This window comes from Chlamydotis macqueenii, chromosome 1 (assembly GCF_036417535.1).
Source record: "Chlamydotis macqueenii isolate bChlMac1 chromosome 1, bChlMac1.mat, whole genome shotgun sequence".
Taxonomy (NCBI): Eukaryota; Metazoa; Chordata; class Aves; order Otidiformes; family Otididae; genus Chlamydotis; species Chlamydotis macqueenii.
Genome location: NC_141556.1, coordinates 94,279,121 through 94,301,698, shown reverse-complemented (window position 1 = coordinate 94,301,698; position 22,578 = coordinate 94,279,121). Strand labels below are relative to the sequence as shown.

At 37.0% G+C, this 22,578-nt stretch overlaps 1 protein-coding gene across 26 annotated transcripts in view; it reads left to right on the top strand.

Annotated features, from left to right (window-relative positions):
- Positions 1-22,578, top strand: part of ABI3BP (ABI family member 3 binding protein) — a 167,394-nt gene that overhangs the window by 108,219 nt on the left and 36,597 nt on the right. For 16 of the 26 annotated variants that reach the window (XM_086762305.1, XM_086762112.1, XM_086762220.1 and 13 more), the window contains 17 exons: positions 313-387; positions 1,957-2,004; positions 2,518-2,592; positions 4,129-4,176; positions 5,031-5,105; positions 5,900-5,974; positions 6,501-6,548; positions 7,113-7,184; positions 7,859-7,933; positions 9,459-9,533; positions 10,200-10,274; positions 10,753-10,827; positions 12,417-12,491; positions 12,947-13,021; positions 15,313-15,378; positions 15,707-15,781; positions 22,324-22,419. In XM_086762305.1, coding sequence (XP_086618431.1) covers positions 313-387; positions 1,957-2,004; positions 2,518-2,592; positions 4,129-4,176; positions 5,031-5,105; positions 5,900-5,974; positions 6,501-6,548; positions 7,113-7,184; positions 7,859-7,933; positions 9,459-9,533; positions 10,200-10,274; positions 10,753-10,827; positions 12,417-12,491; positions 12,947-13,021; positions 15,313-15,378; positions 15,707-15,781; positions 22,324-22,419 — 1,203 coding nt within the window. The remainder of the gene's footprint in view (positions 1-312; positions 388-1,956; positions 2,005-2,517; positions 2,593-4,128; positions 4,177-5,030; positions 5,106-5,899; positions 5,975-6,500; positions 6,549-7,112; positions 7,185-7,858; positions 7,934-9,458; positions 9,534-10,199; positions 10,275-10,752; positions 10,828-12,416; positions 12,492-12,946; positions 13,022-15,312; positions 15,379-15,706; positions 15,782-22,323; positions 22,420-22,578) is intronic. The other 10 variants (XM_086762294.1, XM_086762290.1, XM_086762249.1 and 7 more) reach the window with 8 other exon arrangements.

The window sequence follows — 22,578 nt, the reverse complement described above, 5'->3', positions numbered from 1 at the left end:
TTTTTTTTAAGAAAATGATGCTGACAATTCTGAATCACCTTTCTCATTATTATGCTTCTCTGTGCTTGTCCTAGCTTTTTATTAAAAAAAAAAATACAACACCTGAGCTTCCAAAATTACTAAAATTTCACTCTCTTTCTTAGATTGTTATAAACACACAGACAGTATTACCTGACTTTCTTTCCTACTTCCTACAAAAGGACTGTTTTTCTCTCTTTCAGGTGTGAGGTTTCTGTTTGTGTGTTCAACTTGATATCAAACACTAACTGCTGTGCAATTTAACCAGCTTATTACCCACATTTTCTCTTCCAGCTCCAAAGGAGACTCAACATATTCCTTCTAAACCTAAAACTTCACCCAAACCTCATATCCCACAGGCCAAAAATGGTAAACTCTTTTGTGTGATTATTTCTAATACAGTTTATATTGGATTGACATGCATTTCTGAGCAGCTGCTTACTTATCTGGGCCAGTTAAAACATAATGGGGTTCTGTTCTGCTGTATGTTCAGTGATTTATTTGCAATTTTCAGGAGTTGTAACATTCGCTAGGTATTTTTCATCATAAGAAAGAATAAATCTCTGCTACTTCATGGCAGCAGGATGAGAATATTGTTGTTAAACTCAGATTACAGTGGTAACTAAACCAAATACCTCGCAATTAAAGTGTGTATTATGGCTACTTAGGTAGTACAATTCTTTCTCACATTGCTTTGCATTGTTAGAACAAATGTTTCCCTTTCAAGTCACAATTACTTAATTTCATGACATTATTATCTTCTGCATGAACAAGTAAATTACCCAGTGCATAGTTACTATTTGTTTCTAAGTATTACTATTTATTACCATTCATGATCATTTATGTCGTATTCCGAAATACTGGATTTTTATACTATGCGATTAAATGTGAGTGCAGTGGTAGGCAGAAAAAAAATACTCTCTGTCCTCTGTTATCCAATTGGTAGCATCAACAGAAAACTACAAGGGTATAAAATATCAACATATGTTACCTTTTGGTAAATGTGAAAAATTTCATGATAATTACTTTACTGAACATCTTTAAATTGTAGGCATAGAGTAATATTTTTCAAAGCTGATGTTATCTATTAAATATAATTTCCTCATGTAGAAAACAGTCAAAATCATTGTTCTACAATAAATTTTTAACCATGGCAGCTGATTGTAAAACATTGTTTACAAACTACAGCTTAAAATGCAACTTCTCATGAACTCAGTTTTTGTCCCTGTGGCCATATTTCATTATTATGGTAGTCTGGCCTTTTAAAGCAATGGCTTTGTCACACAAATGTTACAGGTTTGTATTGTTCTGTGGGTTTGGATTTTTTTTAAAGTTACTGTTTCTACAAGAATCTATAATGTTCAGAACTTAGTCTTAGATATCCAAAGATTAGCACCCAGACAGAAGAATTTACATAGAAAGGGATACCATTTCTATTGTGCTTCTGTTTCTAATGAGAGATGCAAGAAAATAGCATCAATTTCACATCCTTATGCCCCTTAAATACGCCATTTTATTTTAGATCCATACCAGTTTAGAGCTGAAGTATGTGACTATGCAGTGATATACACCGTAATGCTCTTTAATAATACAGCATCCAGAAAATGAGGAAGTGGTCTCTGATTCCAATTGTATATATAAACTGCATTTACAATACACCATAAAAGGAGAGATTCATATCCCTAGAAAGCTATTTTCTGAATAAGAGGGTGATACATATTTGGATATCTCATTGATGTCTATGAGAGACCTAAGCTCACACTGTATTTCACCTTACACTACTTTCTCAGAGACTTCATTTAATATAACAGCTTTTGTGTGAGGCAGCATATATCATATATAATTCATAATGCAGTTACTAGACAAATAATAATAATTGTAAGTGGAATTATTCTCTTAACTTTTCATAATAGCTTTCATGTTTTGTTTCTGATACAGTCCTGGAATCTGTAACACATAGAACTGATCAACTAAAACCAACAATAGGTAACAGTTTTACCTACAGGGACCATCACATTTAGCTTTTTTCTCAGTATACACCGAACATCACAAGTACATCTTCATTGTACTCCACTGTCATAATTTTTTACTTTTAAATTTAGTCCTTCTGTAAGGTTTTGGGTTTTTTTTTTGTGATTTTTTACTAACAATTCATAATCATGTTGTTTGTTTTTCTCACACATATGTGTTCTGTAAAGTGGATGGAAGCACCACAATCTGCCTTTGACTACGTGTCTCTGTGCTCAGTTTCTGTCATGTGCTGCTTCATCTTTTATACTAGTCCATCCATACCGGCCTTGCTTTATATTATCCTGTTACAGAGGTTCTTCATCAGCACTGTTTCTTTGTGTACCAGATATTCATACTTTTCCATTACTCATATAAGCTTTTTGTGTTTCCAGAGGATCACAAAGGCATGTGATCTTTTTTAATATGCCTTCTGTCAGTCTCAGTTCTTGAAAGATTTTGATAGTTGCTTTCACTTTTTTTTAATTTCAGTTCCAAAAGAAACACAGCGTGTTCCCTCCAAACCTAGAACATCACCAAGCTTAGAGGTGCCACAAACCAAACCTGGTAAGTACATTGTTTCTTTATCTTCTCATGCTGATATGCATATCTTATGAATTCTACTGTGATCAGTGGATCTTCAGATTTACATGTATACTTTGGGTACACCCCAGTGTTGGAGTATTCCTTGAGGGATAAAATTTAGTGTCACATATCATGATACGTGGAATTTGTAAGCAACCTGGTAAGTTAAAAATCTCTATCTCCCTTTCTTTTTTTTTACATTTTAAGTCACTGCAGCAGTGGGCATTTTCTGTGCAGTTGTCAGTGAAAATAGGTCTTTTCTGTGTGAATTTGCTTGGGTCTGGAGAAAGTGAAGGTGAAAAGGAGGGGTGTCATTGCAAAGAGGGAGGGTTTTTTCTGTATTTCTCAAATTGTGTACTTATTTTTTCTTAGGCACACTAATTTATTTGTACTTTTCAGTTCACTTTTGCACAGCCCTTATGTTGTTCAGAGATTTAAGAACGTGTAATACTTTCTATAATGTCGTTTACACAGCTTGATATAGAGAAATATATAACCCTGGCCTAATTAAGGATGGGAGAAGAAAGTTATACAACTCACATTAGCAATTGCATGAGGTACTGTGGTGGGCTGACCTCGGCCAGCAGCTAAGCATCCACTAGTTTCTTGTTCATTCCACCGCGCAGTGGGTTGGGGGAGAGAATCAGCAGAGCAAAAGAGAGAGAGAAAAAAATCATAGTCAAGATAAAGACGGTTTAGCAAGTGAAGGATAAAAAGAGGGGGAAAAAAAACAAGTGATACAAAGACAACCACTCATCACATCCCACTAGCAGACCAATGGCAGTCTAGGAGCAATGGGTCCTTTGGAAAGACTACTCTCCAGTTTTGTTGCTAAGCATGGCATTATATGAGGTGGAATATCCCTTTGGTCAACTTGGGTCAGCTGTCCCAGCTGTGTCCCCTCCTAGCATCTTGCTCACCCCCAGCCTGCTTGCCTGGGGGCAGTGTGAAAAAAACAAGGAAGTCCTTGATGCTACAACAAGCACTATTCAGCAACAGCTAAAACATTGGTGTGTTACCAACACTGTCTTGGTCACGAATCTACAACAGAGTACCTCAGGGCCTGCTATGAAGAAAATAAACTCCATCCCAGCCAGACCCAGTATGGGTATCCAAGGTATATGTAATATAGATGATGTTGCTGGAGAAATGGGCAGAAAAATGACAATTTCCTTTTTCCCCCAGTAAGTCAGTGGCTATTCAAGGTTTGAATCAAAACCTTGAAATAAGTCAACAAAGCGTACAAAGTTGAAGGCGAAAAACCACATACAATTTCTTTGTGGCTTATTACAAATGCTTCCCATTCATATTTGGGCTCTGTTCTGTATTATGGCGATTGTCTTGAACTGGAGGCAATTCTGAGCAGCATAATACTCTGACATGTATTGAGTTTCAAGGAGGAGTGACCATCTGTCATTGGCTGTAGCAGGGATGGTATGATTATTGTGGAGCTAGTGATTGTAATTTTTTTATTGTTCTTGGTAATACTTATTTTTGTTTTTTACCATGCTAATGCAGTTCTGGAACCAATTACGTTTAGAACTGAGAAACCAAAGTCAACAGTAGGTAATGATATTTTCTTGCTTGAATAGTCATCTTGTCCTTCCTCTTCAACACAAATCATTAAAAGTAGACCTGCAAAAAATTGTCACTTTTCTTTGTATGTGCCTTAATAATTTAACAGTCAAGATTCTCTGTCTTTTTTCTTATTTTCTCCAAAACAATTGAAAAGGATCCTTGTGCCTTTCAAGTTGTAAGCATGTAACATAGGGCAATTTTCTTCAATATTTAATGATAAGAGGCAGAGGCTAGATCAGAAATTGATCCTAATTTACTTGTTCTCAGTCATACTGTAGAAGCGGCACTGTTCTAGTTTGTCGTACGGTTTGAATGAGCAGAGCTGCATGCTGCAAGTTTTCTTTATCTGCTTTGCTTCCTCTCCAGTTTTACTAAATGAAATTCAGTCCGTCATAAGTCTGAAAAATAATTCTGTTTCGCTCAAACCTCAATTCCGCCATCAGAACAGAATCACTTCAGTGATCTTTGGGTCATGTGATTCCTTGAGGCAGATCCATCTGACTATGGCATTTTTATTATTCGAATCTGCTGCTGCAAATCATTCCAGTACAACCTCCACTACAGAGCAGTGGTGTCTTTGTATTTGAAACTACTTATTTTATTTTCTTCTTCTTCTTGTATTTTTTTAGTCCTTTTCTTAAATAGAACTAGTAATTCTGTCACCTGCTTAGTTCATATGTCACAGAAGATTATTTCTTTTCCTTATAGCCTGATTTTGTTCCAAAAAAAAAAAAATCTCTTTTGTATAACTTCCATAGAACATCTTTGGTTCAAATCTTTGCTCTGTTTTTGATCACTGTTATGGGTGGTAGTGGACTGATGCCCCAATTTCTTTCTTTCAGCTCCTAAAGATACACGTCATGTGCCTTCCAAACCTAAAACATCACCTAGTCCACATGTTCCTCCAACTAGAGCAAGTAAGCACATCAATATTTTGCCCTTTAGTGCACGAAAGTTTTATCAGTTTGAAAATGGTCAAAACTGGTGAGTTCTCTGAAGGTTCACATGTGCTTATTGAATAGGCTATGTTTTACTGTTATGATCAAATTTTGCTATATATCTGTCACAGAACAAGATAATCAGCCAGGTATTTATATGTGTCAGTAACTTGTACAATGATAGCAATGTGGGGGTTCACATTCATCTTGAGCCCTTGCACATAGAAAAATTGGCATCTTGATTTCTATAGGATGCTACAGAGGTGTTAGTATTTTCTAGTTACTAATTTACAAGTAGAAAATTATAGTACTTTCCTGTTCCCAAAACTTTGGAAATAATTCAGTCCATTTGAAAATTAGTGGTAAATTTCCACACTTCTTTTTCTTTGACTGCTTTGCTGGTGGGTATTTTTAATGGAAAATTTATTTGAATGAGCAGCAGATTTTTGGAATATGAAACGTTTGAAAAGCACAACTAGGGGAACTGTTAGAACTACAGAGGTTTACTCTGTAGAAAGCTCTGTTTGATAGAGCTGAGAGGAGTGGAGAGTTAATCCAACAGTGCACTGTAACAGTCACTTTGTCTTTAGTTTCTGCACTAACAGAATATTGATTGCATTAACAGGAGATCTCTTTGTGATTATTTTCAAATGGAAGAAACACTTCCTAAAAAATTTCTGTGCATAAAATTAATCTCCTCTCAGGAAAATCAAAAGATTTATGTTGAAACATCATCCTCAATAACATGTTCAACACTTTGCTCATATTTACAGGTCCAAAAGAAAGCCGACGAGTCTCTTCCAAGCCCAGAGCATCACCAAGTCCAGATGTACCGCACACAAAACCTGGTAAATACATTGTTGTTTTGTTGTGTTCGAATATTCAGAATTTCTTTTGGGTTGTCTTTCCTCAATGAATCAAGTGTTGATTAACATCTCTTCATATTACAAACAAATAGATTTTCTAATGATCATTAAACATGTATTTGAAGGAAGATAGAATTGATTTGTATTTTCAATGACTGAATTTTGATGAGTTGTATATGCCGTTCAGCCACATGACAGCTGTCACTGATGAATAATCTGCATAGCAGGATAGACAACATTTAATGGAATTTGAACCTTAAAAATATACTTAATAGGGATTTACATACTGGTGAACTGGCAAACCTCTGTAACTCATGATGGGTTTGAAAGCATGAGTTGAACCTAGTGAGTGTATATTCGCTGATTCCACCAATAAATATATTTTTTTAAATAATAAATGTAAGTATATGTTCCAATTTGTAAAGAAATCAGTCATGTAAAAGGGAGTATTTTTACCCTTTTGCTTGTACTTATCACTAATTTTCTGTACATTCTTGTTTTTATGAAGTTTTGGCACCTACTACATTTACAGTTGAACAACCAAAGACAGCAACAGGTAAAGATGTTACCTTGGGCTAGTCATTATTTTTTTTCCCTGCTGCTCCTTGGACCAAAGATTGTATATCATTAGTCTGATTTTCACATGTCATCTGTCTGTGGTTTTGATTTGTTTTCTTTTCTAACTATTGAACTTAATTCTACCCTGTTCCAGGTATTGAAAGTTTCCTAGCTGTTTTGTTGTCTTCACAGAAAATTTGTTTCACTCTCACACACATTTTAATTCCTTTGACACTTGTAGGAGACAACCACGCCTTGAGTATCGCAGTTATCAGCTCTGAAATACAGATGGAAGCATGTCCACTGTAATTGTCTGTGTTCTTTCAGTTTTTGTTGCTTGACTCTAGATTTTGCTTACTTGATCATTTTTGCACCCATGTTTTCATTCATAGTTTTCTTTTTTTTTCTCTTTGAATTCCTGTATGTATGTGACACTCCATTTTTCAGTCTCTCATGTAAGGATCTTGTTTTTCTTTGCAAGCACGAGGCATGCAGTGCCTGTTCGATAAACCTGTCTAATGTCCGAAAAGTATAAACTCTTAAAACAGGTCTTTTCTTTCAGCTCTTAAAGAACGACCACATACCTTTAAACCTAAAGCAACTCCCATCCCAGATGGTCCACACAGCAAGCCTGGTAAACTATCTGGACTTGAGCAACTGCTTTTGGGGCGGGCAATGAGCGGAGTTGTCAACAGTACATTTGCTGTTACTTGAGTATCAGTCTAGCTTAAGAAACCTCTGCAATGCTGCAGTTAAGTCATACCACTGATGGAAACTACAATAGTTCAGGACTTTTTTTTTTTAATGTGGATATTACCAGAAGAAGAAATAGCAGTGACCTGTATGTTTAAGTAAATGATAAAAAGTTATTCACAGCTTATTTCCAAGCAACACACTTCAGTTGTTTGCACCATGTTTTTGAAGCTCTTATGAGAGAAATGTCTTAAAACTGTTGCAGTGCTTTTCCTTTACATAGACATTTTCATCCAGATTAGACTGAGGGTGTAGACACTTCAGTTGTACTTCCATTAGGAGATTCCTCATCATAAACGACTAACCTGTATAAGATAATCAGTGATTTCACTGAAGGGTTGTTATTATTGTTTTTTAAGTATCTAGATGTTAAAAACAAATGAAAAATTGAACTCTGTGAGCATAAATCTCTGAGGGTGAATACCCACTGCTGTTTTAAAACATCCCTTTCCTGGTGCATATAGCATAGTGCTGAAGGTTTTTTTTTAAGGAGGTGAAAGGGCAAGGGAGAGTCTCTTCATTATTCTGAGCATTTATCAACATTTTTTCCAACAGAAATCATTCCAACCTTCCATGAACCAGATACTACTGTGATTCCTCATATTCCTGAAAGAACAAAGACAACATTGGGTAATCATGTGTATTTCATAAATAACTACTCTGTTTTCCATTCTTGTTAGAGAAGATATTCCTAGAGCGAGCTCATTATGTGATATTAAAAACTAATAATGACATTTTGCTCCACTTCTAGATACTTGCATGCCCTTTGATCTTGATCAGGGTAATCATGCATGAGGTAATTTCCTTTTGAAGGTTCTTTTCCTTGTCTTCTAGCCTTTCCAGTCAGGATGATGTAACTCCTTCAGATGTTATCTATTTTCCAGTAAAAAGGGATTTTATTTAAAGAGCAGGTAGTGATTCCTGTTATTTCTGCATCTGAGGTATGGATACTGTCATCTTAAAATACTCTTCTGCTTCACTTTTCATGGTATAATTTTACAGAAGCAAATTGGATGAAAATGACAAGGTATCAACTATAGCATAACATATCAAAACAGACCAGCTGTGTGACCCTCCAAATCAAATACTGGTTCTTAAACCCATCTTCTCTGCTAATTTCTAGTCATCTGTGTTGGGAAAACTTGCTTAAATATATGAAACATTACCTGAGAATTCGTTCTTCTTCCCTGAAACATCACATGTGAACTGAATAAAGGTTAATGAATCCAAGCAGTACTGGGCAGCAGGAGTATTGCTTGGGCAATTTTTGTTAATAATCAGTTCTCTATCCCCAGTTTGAGACAGACATTGACCATGATTTTCTGAGAATGAAGTGGTGTTGTTAATGAAGTATTAATAGCCATTTAATAATCTTCAAACTATATTTTTTCTTTTTGAGGAAAGGAAATGAAAAATGTTTTTCATCATGTTTCTATTTTAATATATATTCCTTGTATGCATTGACACTTAGGTTAGTATTCATTTGACATCTCTTTATATAGCTTTATGAAGTTTCTGTGCCTGTCATACACATCTGAGGTTACTTAATGCAATCTTCATATGCACAAAATGGTTCTTCAGAGTAAGGAGGACGAAGAATGCACAGGCTAAGGCAGATATTTTGAGGACCTCTAACACTGGTGTGAAACACAGACTAGCAAGTGCTAATATAAATTTTTCCAGTAAATTATTCCTACATGGCAAGAATTTTAATTGAATAGTTTGAAGATATGACAAGACTGAATAGTTCCCGCAAAGAATTTAATTTGTAAATCAAGACTGGTATGAAGGGTCCACTGAAAAACAGGTCCTGTCCTTAGATACTCATGTATGGCAGATGTGGAAGATGTAGGTTACTACTGTCTATTTTTATCCTATTACTTAACTGTATTCTGTTCTTAACTGTATTCTTCACTGCTTAATCCAAAGGTACAAATTTGTATATAATTTTGGGGAAGTCTGTGTCAAGCCATTTAATTTCTTTTCCTTTCTTTGCAGGGATTCCAACTGATTGATTTTCAGCTTTACCCTTACATAATTTACCTTATTACAGATACTTATGTTTGCCTTATTACAGTACTTACATTCCTTGTGTACTGTGACAGCAGGATGTTTTTTCAATTATTGTTCCGGGTGCTGTTTGTTTTTATTTCAGCTCCAACTGAAAAACAGTTCATTCATACCAAACCAAAAACATCTGAAAAACCAAGAGTGCCACACACCAAACCTGGTAATGGAGTCATTGTTTTAATTTTCTGTGTTTGTGTTTAATTCTTTCCCTTAGCCTCAGGTTTTGTGCTTTTTAACAGAATTATTCATAGCTGGGTTTGTGCTCAAACAAATGCATCACACTTAAGTCAGTTAATCCAAAATATGCCAAAACAACACTGAAAATAATAGTAGGATTTATAGTGTAGCATCAAAAAATGTATTTCCACCTTTTTATTACATACAGCAAATGATTACTAAAATGTAGTAATGTAGGTGTTCACAAATTTGAGTGACTAGATAGACTGAGTTCTCTGCTTACTTCCTGGTAATCAGAGATGCTTCTTTGTGAACACTGGGGTTTTCTTAATCTATAAAATAAAACAGAACTCAGAACTCCTTTGCAATGTGCTTGCACAGTTAGCAACTAACATTGTGTGCTATACTGAAAGAAAAGTAGTCTTAAAAATAATTACAGGGGGCTGTATCTCTTCCCATTTTTTTTAATAGAAGGAATGTATGGGAGAAGTTAATAGAAAGATAATTATATTTGTCAGCAGTTTATTTTTAAGATATTCTGCTACTCTTTCGTTTGGAGCATTTTGAAAGTTTTAGAAGTAGTACAAATGCTACATTGTTTCTAATACAGTTTAATATTCTAAGATTCTTCACATTTTCTCCTTAACAGTGATACATCAGACAACTCCACAACCAATTATTACAAAATCTCCTCCTACTACTGAGCATTCAAGGGCAACAATGGGTAAATAAGTTTTCTTAAAGTTAAGATGCAGGTATTTTTTATTTTTCCATGGAGAAATTTCCAGAGAACATGCTCTGGTGTGGTATTTTGTGTTACATCATTCCACCGTCCTTCATTCTGCTCACACACATGCACATTTTTTAATACAGATGAGTCTCAGTTCTATCCCAGAAGTAAAGCAGAAGTAGCCTACAGCTGGTGTCTGGTCAAAAGCCTGTACTTATCAGATCTCCAACAAAATTCAGTGGTCTAATTTCTCTTTTAAAGCAAGAATTTTAGCCACTAACTCAACTTACCCTACAGTGCAGTCCTAGAACTTTTCTGTGGATAGTAATTTTGTTTCAGGTTCCAGAAAGCCATGGAATTGTTATTGTCTTTTTTTTCAGGCATTTGAGGCATGCATTTTCTGTGGGCTAAATATGGCATTGGATCATGACTCCTGAAGAATACAATAATAATGTTTTTCCTTTTCTTTCAGCTCCAAAAGAAACACTGCTCATTCCTTCCAAACCCAAAACATCTGTTGGGCCAGAAGTACCACAAACTAAACCTGGTAATTTAAATTTTGTAACTTTAAAAGTGTTATTGTGGCACTGCCTTAGTTACACTTTCCGCTGTCATTCAGTACTGCAGTCATGGGACATGCATGATGGGTAGACAGAAATTAGTGTAATTGTTCAGCTCTGAATATGTTAATAAATAATCAAAGAGAATAAGAATTGCATCCATTTCTATGAAGCGCAGAAGTTAAGATGGTTGGGTTTTTTAAAGTTTGTTTGTTGAGCTGGTGGGTAGTAGCCACTAAAAATGTGAGGACTTCTATTAATTTTAATTAAAATATAGTGCTGTAGCCAGCTTCAGTAAGTTATTTTCTTTTGGGGGATGTGATTACCCCCAAATACATTTGCTTCAATTTCTCAAGTACTTTTGAAACGTGGGTTACAGAATCTCAGTCCAAGATACTTAGATGCTAAGAGTATAGGTACTTTCTTCCTATCAGTGATTTTTGCAGTAACTACAGGAAATTCAGGGATGCATATTTATAATGAAGGATGATGATACCTCAGCTTTACCCTGAGTATGAACTGTTTCCATAAAAATTATACGGTAGGAAGGTTACAGGGTGGGGGGGGGGGGAAGTCAGAGGAGGAGTGACAACATGATGTAAGAAAGAGCATATCCTAATCTTTGTTACTCTCTAATCTAACCTCCAAACTGATAATATTTTAGTTTTAAGTAAATAGGTGAATGAATAGTTTTATCATTCCCCTCTTTTTTTTCCCTTAGACTTCTAGCCCTTTTTATATAACCAAAAAGTTATTCATTCAAGAATTCTACATACATATTACCATGAAAATCAAACTCAGCCATCCAGGAAGAAGATTTCTTTTCTAAAGGCCTTGTTTTGAAAAGTTTTTGGTTAGGGAACCAAGTTAGAGTCTAAATCTCAGTTGACTAAGAGCTATTTCCAATCATGGCATAGTTAACAAGTGCCATGTTTTGGTACCATTACAAAGTTAGTTTTAGGCAAAGAATTTTAGAAAACAGAATTTATAGGTTTATTCTTTTCCTTTAAAATTTTTAATCATTAAAATGATATATATGCAGAATAAACTATTTAGAAAAGTTGATAAAAACAAATGGCACTATGTAGCCACTGACCTTTATGCTAGTATGTAGGTTACTTCCCAGTTCCCATATTTTATCCTTATTTCTGAAAGGCAAAGAAAGACAGTCTGCCTGTCAGTCTCTCATTTTCACCCAGTAACTTAGATGTCTTTCACTAAACTACATCAAATTTGAGTGAGGGAAAAATGCCTAAAGGTTAAATACATGACTACAAACTTTTAGAAATTTTTCAGGGAAGCACAAATTAATATATCCTTTGTGAGAAAAACTGTCAGAACTCCACCTTTAGGGCATTTATTCTGAAGTTGGTGGGAGCCCAGCAGAATAGTTACACTGTCTGGCTGTCAGCATGAAAATACATCCAGGCTAATCAGAATACATCTGTCTCATGTCTCTTAAAATTGTCTTAGCAGATGTGTAGATAGGTTTTTGGGGAACAAAGGACACAGACCCTTAATGAAATCCAACTTCTTTAATTTCACTTCTCATAGAACAATGTTTTATTTCTTGTAGCTCCAAAGGCAACACACCTGGGATCAATTAACCTTATAACAGTTCATGTTGTTGATGGGTCCAAAATGACTTTGGGTAATGAGAATATTATGTCAGTTTATTTATCATAAAACTTTACTTTCTCTGCTTTTGCTATATGGCTAAACTTACACTTTAATCAACAGAAATACCTTAATATATCTTTATGTCATGTTCATTTGTTAGCCACATTCCAGTGCATGTACAAAATGTTGCTGGTTTTAATTTTCCAGCTATTTTTTCTTTCATGCAGTTCTTTCTAGAAGTAAGTACTTTATCCACACGGCTGAGGAGTCATATAAAAAGATATTACCTGATCATCTTTTCTTCTTTTGTCTGACTTAGTAATAATATATATCTTCCTAGTCTTGAAAAGTCTTTTGTCTATATAAAAGCATGATTTTTCAGCCAGCTTTCTAGCTCTGACTTTTTTTTTGTTTATGGTCTGCATGAAGACAGTTTGAATTTCTCTTCCACCTGTGGTGTCTTATGTTTAATATTTCCACTTTCAGTTCCCAATGAAACATACCAGATTTCACCCAAGCCCAAAACTGCTTTAGCAACTGAAATGCCACGGTTCCATACAGGTAATTTTTAGGATTTTCTTAAGTTGTTACATTGAGAGTCTGTAGATCTTAAGTAAAATCAGTATGGTTTAAGGTTTAATGGTCTGTTCATTATTTCCTTTAAAACTATTTCAAATATATAACATGAAAATTATTTTTTCCCTTATCAAATGTTTTGTTCATTGCTCTGAAAATCAAGGTTTAATCAGTATTGCCTCAAATATTATATGAAGATTTTAAACAGTTCTAGTGCTGTGTAGTGGATCCTCAGATGTATAGTGTTGCAAACTTAAATGAAAATGACTTCCACCTTTTTCCTCATAAAATACTAAATCTAAATCTGTAAAACTTTTCCCAAATGTAAATGTAAAAAATTAGTAATATGTTCTTTCTTGCATAAGTATTTTCTCTGCCATTTCAGAGAGGCTGGATTAAGTTTTGTGGATGGAATAGTTATTAGATTCAAATATCAAATAACTAGCTCTATTTATTTAAAAATTTCAGTTATAGAAGTGTCGTAGTTCAGCCCCGATCGGACCAGACTACACAGTCTCTCTCTCACTCCCCCCACCTTCCGAGAGAACAGGGAGAGAAAATATAAGGAAAAACGGCTCAAGGTTTGAGATAAGGACAGGGAGAAATCCTTAAAGTTACCGTCACGGGCAAGACAGACTCGACTTGGGGAAAACTATTCGTTTATTACCACAAACAGCAGGACAATGAGACAGAGAACAAGGTAACCTCCTCCCACCCCTCCCTCTTCCCGAGCTTAACATTATCTCTACTATCTCCCCCCCCCCCCAAGTGGCACAGGGGGGAAGAGGGAATGGGGGTTGCAGTCAGTTCATCATACGTTGTTTTACGCTGCTGCTTCATGGTCGGGGGAAGAACTCCTCACATTCCTCCCCTGCTCCATTGTGGGGTTCCTCCCACGGGCCACAGTCCTTTGTGGAACTGCTCCGGCATGGGTCATGTCTTCCACGGGTGCAGTCTCTCCAGAACAGCTGTCCCAGCGGGCCCTCCACGGGCCACAGCTGCCTTCAGGCATCCACCTCCCCCGGTATGGGGTCCTTCACGGGCTCCAAGTGGATCTCTGCCCCTCCGTGGACCTCCATGGGCTGCAGGGGGACAACCTGCTCCACCATGGTCGTCACCACAGGCTGCAGGGGAATCTTGGCCAGGAGCCGCATTACTCCTCCCCCTCCTTCTGAACTGACCTTGGCGTCTGCAGCCGTTCCTCACAACAGGCTGGTAGATGTCTCTCAGAATCTTTTTTTACATCTTATTCACTTCTCATCTCCTCTCCACTTCTTGCAGCCGGGCTGGACTGAGTCGGGCCCAGTCGACTGCCTGGCGAGAGGCCAGAGGGTGAGGCCTGCAAGGCCCATGAGGCCTGCGCCTCCCCCTCTGCGCCTCTGCCCCCGCTCAGCTTCTTCACATCTTCTCTTCTCTTTTTTTTTTTTTTTTTTTTCCTGTTTTCCCCTTCTTAAATACGTTATCGCAGAGGCGTTATCACGGAACATTCTGCTACCAATCAGCTCGGCCTTGGCCAGCAGCAGGTCCGCCCTAGGCCCGGCCGAGTCCACTGAACAAAGGGGAGCGACTTCTAGCAGTTTCCTACAGAAGCTACCACCTTAGGCCGCCCCTCACTAACAAAACCACGACAAGAAGTTGATAATTTAGCACAAAATGACAGTGACTACTGCTTATGCTTTCGGCTTTTAGTATGATTCACACAGATTCTGTAACAAATAAGAAATCAAAAGTACTTGACAAGTGAAAGGTGACAACAATAAAAGGTGAAGGCTTCTGATTTTAACCTTGATGATGACACTATGCTTCAGCAGCCCTACACCGTGTCTGCATTGAATGCTTCCATTTGTTTTCTCACCAATATTTTAATGTTTCATGGTTTTATCTGATTATTTTCTTTGTAGGGGGTTCAGTTTGGTGTTTTATTTTGAGGTTGTTTGTTTGTTTTTCACAGAATCTAATTAAATGTCTTAAGGCCATGGATACCTTGCAGAATTAACTCTGTATCCATATACAGCTGGGTAACTGGCTGTAACTATTTTATATCTTTTTCTAAACCTAAACATGAATGTAAATGGTCAAACTGAATCATGGAGTCATCTGACCACTACAGAAACTAGCATTTTCAGAGTGCATTTTGGATTGGAACTCACAGAATTTTCATATGTTGATTTTGCTGTATCGCATTGGTGCATAGACCTTTTTTTCCTGGCAAATTACACTGCACTATTGGTGTTCCTTTTACACATAACATTTTAACTGAACCTTTTTTCTTTTAGCACCTCATAAACCCCGTCTCACTTCTGCAAGACCAAAGCCATTTGATAAATCACAGACCAGACCTGGTAATAATTGTTTATTCAATTTGGGATGGGGAGGAAATTAATTCATTAATTAATGTCACCTATTCTCAGTGGAATTTTAAGTGTTGCTGGGAAAAAAAAAAAAAGGTATTTTTTCTTTCAATTTTTCAGTCTAGAGGTAAAGCCTTTCCAAATCAGAAAAAAAAAGAAACCAAAACTGTGTGTATCAACACAGCAAGTGTTACCTTGTCTTCTCTAACGTGGAGGTTTTGGCATCACATAAAAATCTGTTGGGTTTTCTTCTCATTGAACTTTTTTTCTTTTTTCTTCTTTTTCTTTTTTTTTTTTTTCACTTTAAACCCTCTTACAGCTCTTAGTAGGACCACACTAGCACCAGCTAGAACAAAAGCACCTGGACTGCCAAAGTGGATTGTGCCAACAACAGGTAGAACTTCAGTTTTAGGGGCTTTTTAACTTATCAGTAAAAGACAGGAATGTGACTTCCTTAAATCATCTTGAGCCCTGCATTCTGCATTTCATTGTGTTTGATAATAAAAGTTAATTCCTGAGATTACGGTATGTAATTGTTGCTAGTGGTCATGCTGTATAAAGTGTCATTATGAAATTGTATTGACACTCGGTGTAAACTTCCAGATAGATTATTATGTGGCTACTGTTTACTGATGTTTTCTAGATGATAGATCCAGAATAATTAGTGGAAAACACTTTGTTGAAAAGGGTTACACAGTTGTTTAAGTCCATGTCAGAAGGCTTGGTGAGAGAGCCTTAAAGCCAGGTATCTTGCTAGCTATTAGCTATGCACGTTGTATGTTTATGTCGGATCTACTCATGTCAGACTATGCAGTATTCAGACTATACAATATTCAGGTTTGAATACTTCAGCACCAAGAAAGTTCCGCATTAATGGATGATAGAGGAGGATGAGAACTATCACTTCAATTTATACATCCTTACACACACAGGTAACATACATCCCTAACAACAAAGATTCATTCAAAATACTGGTTTGGTTGGGGAAAAAGTCATTCATCCTTTTATCCAAGTAATTTTTCTCTATACTAGGATTTCCAAAGTAGCTTTGGCAATTTAATACCTGCTGTTGACCTTAATATAATTTGAGCTACTCATTCTTGTACATCATTTTGAGAAGCCTACCATGTTTTTAGAAATGTCAAAACCTCTGAAGAGATGGTTATGTATTTAAATTGAATTTAAAATAGCCTGTTTTGAACATTACATGCTCTTCTGTATTACATACAGAGTGGATGCCTTCATTGGAGGTATGTGCTCTTTGACTTTTCATAGTCCTTCTGGTAAATGAAATAAGCCCATCAAATTTCAGGACATCAGAGACAGTTACAGTATTAAATGACCAATGGCAATAGTTGTGGGTCAGAAAGGTTTGTTCTTTGCTTGTCTTGGTAGTCTGCTTATAAGTGAGCTTTCCAATTTCTGATTACCACAATAGGCAGAATGCATGCAGGTCTCCAGGAGTAGGTGGCTTTTGAAGCCACATTATGAAAATATGCATGAATACACAATTATGTTAGTAAATTAAGATTTTCCCTTCTCCCATATAGTAGTAACCTTGCCAGAGGTATTTGTAGATTAAAAATAAAAAAAAAAAACAAACAAAACAACACCAAAAAAAAAAAACCCAAAAAAAACCCCCATGAATGCTAAGTAAATCAGCAGTATAAACATAATAGTAGACATGTAAATTGTTAAATGTAGTTTATTTTGCTTAATGCTGTTTTAGGTGACTGCTAAGGTATCATTTTAAGCAATCTTATTTTAAACACTCCTGTTGGAGTGCCCACTAGTCATCATTATTTCCGTATCTTTATAGTAGTGCCAGTTTCCAGGAAGAACTATAGCTTCATTGTGGTAGACGGTGTCAAAAATCATCACAAGACTATGACATTGCTGTGCATACTATGTGTACTCACAGGCAAATTAGGACCTTTTAGAATTCCTCTGGAAAATGATACTTCTAGTTATATTTTCCATTGCCTCTATGCAAGTATTTTTTCTCTAAGTTAAAGAAGCACCCTGACGATATCTGTTACCTAGATTTTGTGTCCTGCCAAGTGAGCCCTTTAAGTTAAACCTGGTGTCCAAAGTACTAAAGAAGAGCTGGCATTTATTATTTACTGTCCCTTGCTTTGTGTTTTCGATCCTGATGACATAGAAACTCATTGATATCTGTCTGTGAGTCTGCGCCTTTCTTCTCAGAAGTGTAGAGAAATCACCAAGCAATTTTGTACGTTCATGACATGTTCAGAGAGGACTGCAGCTTTTCGCAACTTTTCAGTCCATATTTTCCTTGGTGATCAATAAGTGAAATGTCAAGTCTTTTGTAAAGCAGGTGCGTCGCAATATTGTGGCAAATGCAGTGTCTGAGCTTACAAGGCTGTCCGAGCTCACAAAAAAAATTTTCACAAGTGAGTTCAGGCAATCAATTATAGAAATCTGCTATATCTCTCCCAAGCAATGTGCCACTACATATTGCAAACAGAATTCCTAAGTCTGCAGAAAAGACTTAGAAAAGAGAACTCTACCAACTTGGAATCCTAAATCTTACCAGCTGAGCAAAGACAAAAAAAAAGTTTCTTTTTCAGTAGGTAATGTCTTAGAGAAATGATAAAATTTTAAGATATCCAGATTATTTTTGAGGGTGAGGAAGTTCATTTCTGCCATTATGAAAATGATATGTTATTTTGCGTGGTTAGCTTATCAGAATTCTTAACTTCTGATCTAAACCTATCTGAATCCTTAATTAGACTGTAAGGAACAATTTATTTTCAGCCTTACCTTTAGACATTACATAATTTTTTCTTTCTCTGAAGAAGAGCACATTTACTGAACAGCCATGGATAATCTGTTTTCTGAAGACCAGTTTGGATCTTTTAATTCCTTGCTGGGCTGGCACTGCTGTTGAACATACTCCAGTTCTTTTTCCTGATTGTGCTCATCAGCATCAGTGCAAAGATGTTTGACCTCATGCAGAGTGTGCTTGGCAGCTGCAGGGCCCAGATGATAAGCAGTGGAATTTGGTTTTTTTTCCAGCAGCATCACATGGGATTGTGGCTGCTTTCCTGGCAGCCTTTTCAGTCTCCTGGCTAGCTGTAGTGCCAGGTGGTAAACCTGACTGTGGGAAAGAGGCCAGGATTGCCTCCTCATGACTAACAATCCTTTTAGTTTTATATCATGTTCTAGCGATTTTCTCTGGAATTGCATTTTATTGACATGGGTTTTCATATATAATTTATCTTACTCATCTTTTATTTAATCCTAGCCATTTAAAAACTGGTCCTAATCTATTAAGCTTCCAGACGACCTTCAGCAAACAAACTTTGAGCACGTTTCCATCTCCCTTGTGAAAGAGAGAGATGGTTGGTTTTCATTATAATGGCTATTAACTTTGTATTCTATTTTCTTTTTATTTTTGAAACTGTGAGTGTATAGCCAAGTTCTAGAGGAACTCAAGTATGAACATATTTCAGGTTGTTTTTTTCAAGGGCACTTTTTCCAATTCTTCCCTTAAAATGATCCACTTTTCTAATTGCATTCCTACTAATAAAGATTCAGTGGTTAGTTTTAAGATGTTCCAGATCCCATGAATATTTTCAGGAAAAAAAGATAGAAGTAAAAGAAGACACAAACACACATGCAAGTAATACACCTATTCTCAGTTCTGTTAAAAGTTTGGATGAATGTTGTAAGTCAAAATGCTTATAATAAGCAAGTTACATTAGCTAGCATAAGGCACATGCTACCATAAATACAGCAAGCTGTTTGATAGTGCAGGTACCTTGTGCGAAAACACAAACACACTTTTGTGTAACTCTGAAGTGCATTGAGGCACTCAAAGAAGGAGATTTTGTCAACAGGGAAGTATTGCGGTTTGATCAGCTTTTTTCCTGAAACTTTGATTTGTTTTTCATTACTACTTTACTAATGTAATGTGGTGCAAGTTTCCAAAAAAAGAAAAATTACTTCTTCCACTTCCATCTAGAACGTATAAAACATTTTGTTAATTCCTAGCTGATGTAACTCAGAAAAGATAGTGATTCTAAATTAGATTGTAAGGAGCAGAATAGAGGTAGGCTTTTCTGTAGACACTGCAAGATGCAAAACTAAATTAGACTTGTGATGGGTACTTGGGTGATTTAGTGTGATTTTATCAATGGGCTACTACATTTTTTTGACATGTTTATTGTGAGATGAAGCTAAGAAAGTAAATATACTTTGACTATGAACTGTGGAGTAGAAGATTATTTTTCTTTTTAAAGCTGGTGCTGGTCTTCTCACGCCTCTTCTTCCTTGAACATCATTCGTGTGAAACATAGATTAGCACTCTGGCACTTTCTATATCTAAATATCTAGCTAACCACTTTTGCTACCTGAAGACAAAATGCAGTTATAATAGAACCACACAATGCATTTAGAAGTTTTAGTCACAGGGACCAGGTGACCTGTGTCCCGTTCCCAGCTTACTACAAATCTCATTACTGTAATCTTAAGTAAATAATTTAACACGTCCATACTATTGACTGGATTCCTGAGGTATGCTTAGCAAGAATGGCCAGATAGTAAAATAATTGAAAAATGATCCACTTCATACTGTTAAAATGCTAGTTTAATCTCAAAACAAACTGAGCATCAAATTATAAACCTACGAAAACTTCGGTTGAAATGTTTAGATCATGTTGGAATAGGATTGGAATTTGATCATAGAATCATAGGATCATAGAATGGTTAGAGCTGGAAAGGACCTTCAAAGGTCATCTAGTCTAACCCCCCTGCAAGGAGCAGGGACATCCCCAACTAGATCAGGTTGCTCAGAGCCTCATCCAGCCTGGCCTTGAATGTTTCCAGGGATGGGGCCTCCACCACCCCTCTGGGCAACCTGTGCCAGTGTTCTAAAACTCATATTGTAAAAAATTTTTTCGTAATATCCAATCTAAATCTACCTCCCTCTATTTTAAAACCGTTACTCCTCATCCTATCACAACAGGCCCTGCTGAACAGCCTCTCCTCATCTTTCTTATAGGCCCCCTTGAGGTACTGGAAGACCGCTATCAGGTCCCCCCAAGCCTTCTCTTCTCCAGGCTGAACAGCCCCAACTCTCTCAGCCTGTCCTCACAGGAGAGGTGCTCCAGCCTGGAGTACTGGACACAGTACTCCAGGTGGAGTCTCACCAGGGCAGAGTAGAGGGGCAGAATCACCTCCCTCCACCTGCTGGCCACACTCCTCTTGATGCAGCCCAAGATGCGGTTGGCCTTCTGGGCCACAAGGGCATATTGCTGGCTCATGTTGAGCTTCTCATCCACCAGCACTCCCAAGGCCTTCTCCTCAGGGCTGGTCTCAATCCATTCTCCACCTAGCCTGTATTTGTGCCTGGGATTGCCATGACCCAGGTGCAGGACCTTGCACTTGGCCTGGTTGAACTTCATAAGGCTGGCACGGGCCCACCTCTCCAGCCTGTCAAGGTCCCTCTGGATGGCATCCCTCCCTTCCAGTGTGTCGACGGCACTGCACACACCTTGGTGTCATTGGCGAACTTGCTGAGGGTGCACTCTATCCCACTGTCCATGTCACCAACAAAGATGTTGAATAGGGCCGGGCCCAACACAGACCCGCCACTCATGACCGGTCTTCACTTGGACATCAAGCCATTGATCACCACTCTCTGAGTGCAGCCATCCAGCCAACTCCTTATCCACCGAGTGCTCCGTCCATCAAACCCATGCCTCTCTAGTTTAGAAAGAAGGATGTCGTGCAGGACAGTGTCAAAAGCTTTGCACAGGTCCAGGTAGATGATATCCGTTGCTCATCCCTTGTCCATTGATGCTGTTACCCCATCATAGAAGGCCACCAAATTGGTCAGGCACGATCTGCCCTTGGTGAAGCCATGTTGGCTGTCACCAACCACCTCCTTGCTCTCCATGTGCCTTAGCATGGTTTCCAGGAGAATCTGCCTCATGACCTTACCAGGCACAGAGGTGAGGCTGACTGGCCTGTAGTTGCCCAGGTCCTCCTTGTTCCCCTTTTTAAAAATGGGGGTTATGTTCCTCTCTTCCAGTCATTGGAGACCTCACCAGACCGCCACGACTTCTCAAATACAATGGCCAATTAATTTAATTTTGAGATTTCTTTTTTTTTAATACATTAACATTCAGCATTTTTTTTCTTATGTTATGAAAGTGTGATTTTTTTTTCACAAACATGTTGAAATTGCAATGCATCTTCCCACTCTATCATATATAGAACTTTTATAAAGTAAATACACTTATTTTTTACAGGGAAAGCATATTAATTTAACAGTCCAGCTGTCCTATAAATATCAGTATGTGAAACAGTTGTTCTGTACCAGGAGTAGTGTTGATCTTTTTAATGCCATTTACTTCAATTTTTTTTTAAATGTGTTTATATAACTTTTAAGTAGGACTTTCTTTTATATACAAACTGAATTTTTTGTGTGCTTTACCTCCAGTACCCAAATATGGTATATGTTTGGTTCAGAATTGCTCTAGCTATTCAATATAGAGGATAACCAAAGATCTTATTTTGAGGAGGAGAACTTTTCCCTTTGCAAGAATCAAAAGACATTTTATTTTCTATACTGAAAAACTAAAATGTTCTCTGTAGTCATCTTTCCACATATAATCTTAGTTTAACTCATCTGTTATCTCTTAATCTTGTTAAATTGTCTCTTTCCAAATATATTTTTTTCAATGAATGTTTAAAATTAAATTGCAAACTCTCTAGAAGCAGGTCACTTTTTTCTTATCTGAATAAGAAGATAACAGATATCACCAAGTTATCAGTAAAGACATAGGTGGGCCACATATGCCAGTTTTGCACTTAGTGTTAGCTACAGTTTGAACATATGCAATATACAAGTATTGTACGACTTGGTACTGCACCGTAGATACTTATTCGATTTCCTTTGTTTCACAGATTATGTATATACACCTGAGGATATTGCCAGACAAATCAGCACGGATGTGGAAAAACCTTTGGAATATAGTGATACGTGGGAAAAGCCAATTTCTGGTAAAGTTAATAAGTGAAGACAATATAACAAATTTTAACAGTTATGAAAAATAAAACCACCACCTTTCCTATGCAAAAAAAAAACCATCTTCACTGAGAAGATAAAATAATTCTTGGTCATCCTCATCAATACACCTTCTCTTGGCTTCAAGATGCTAC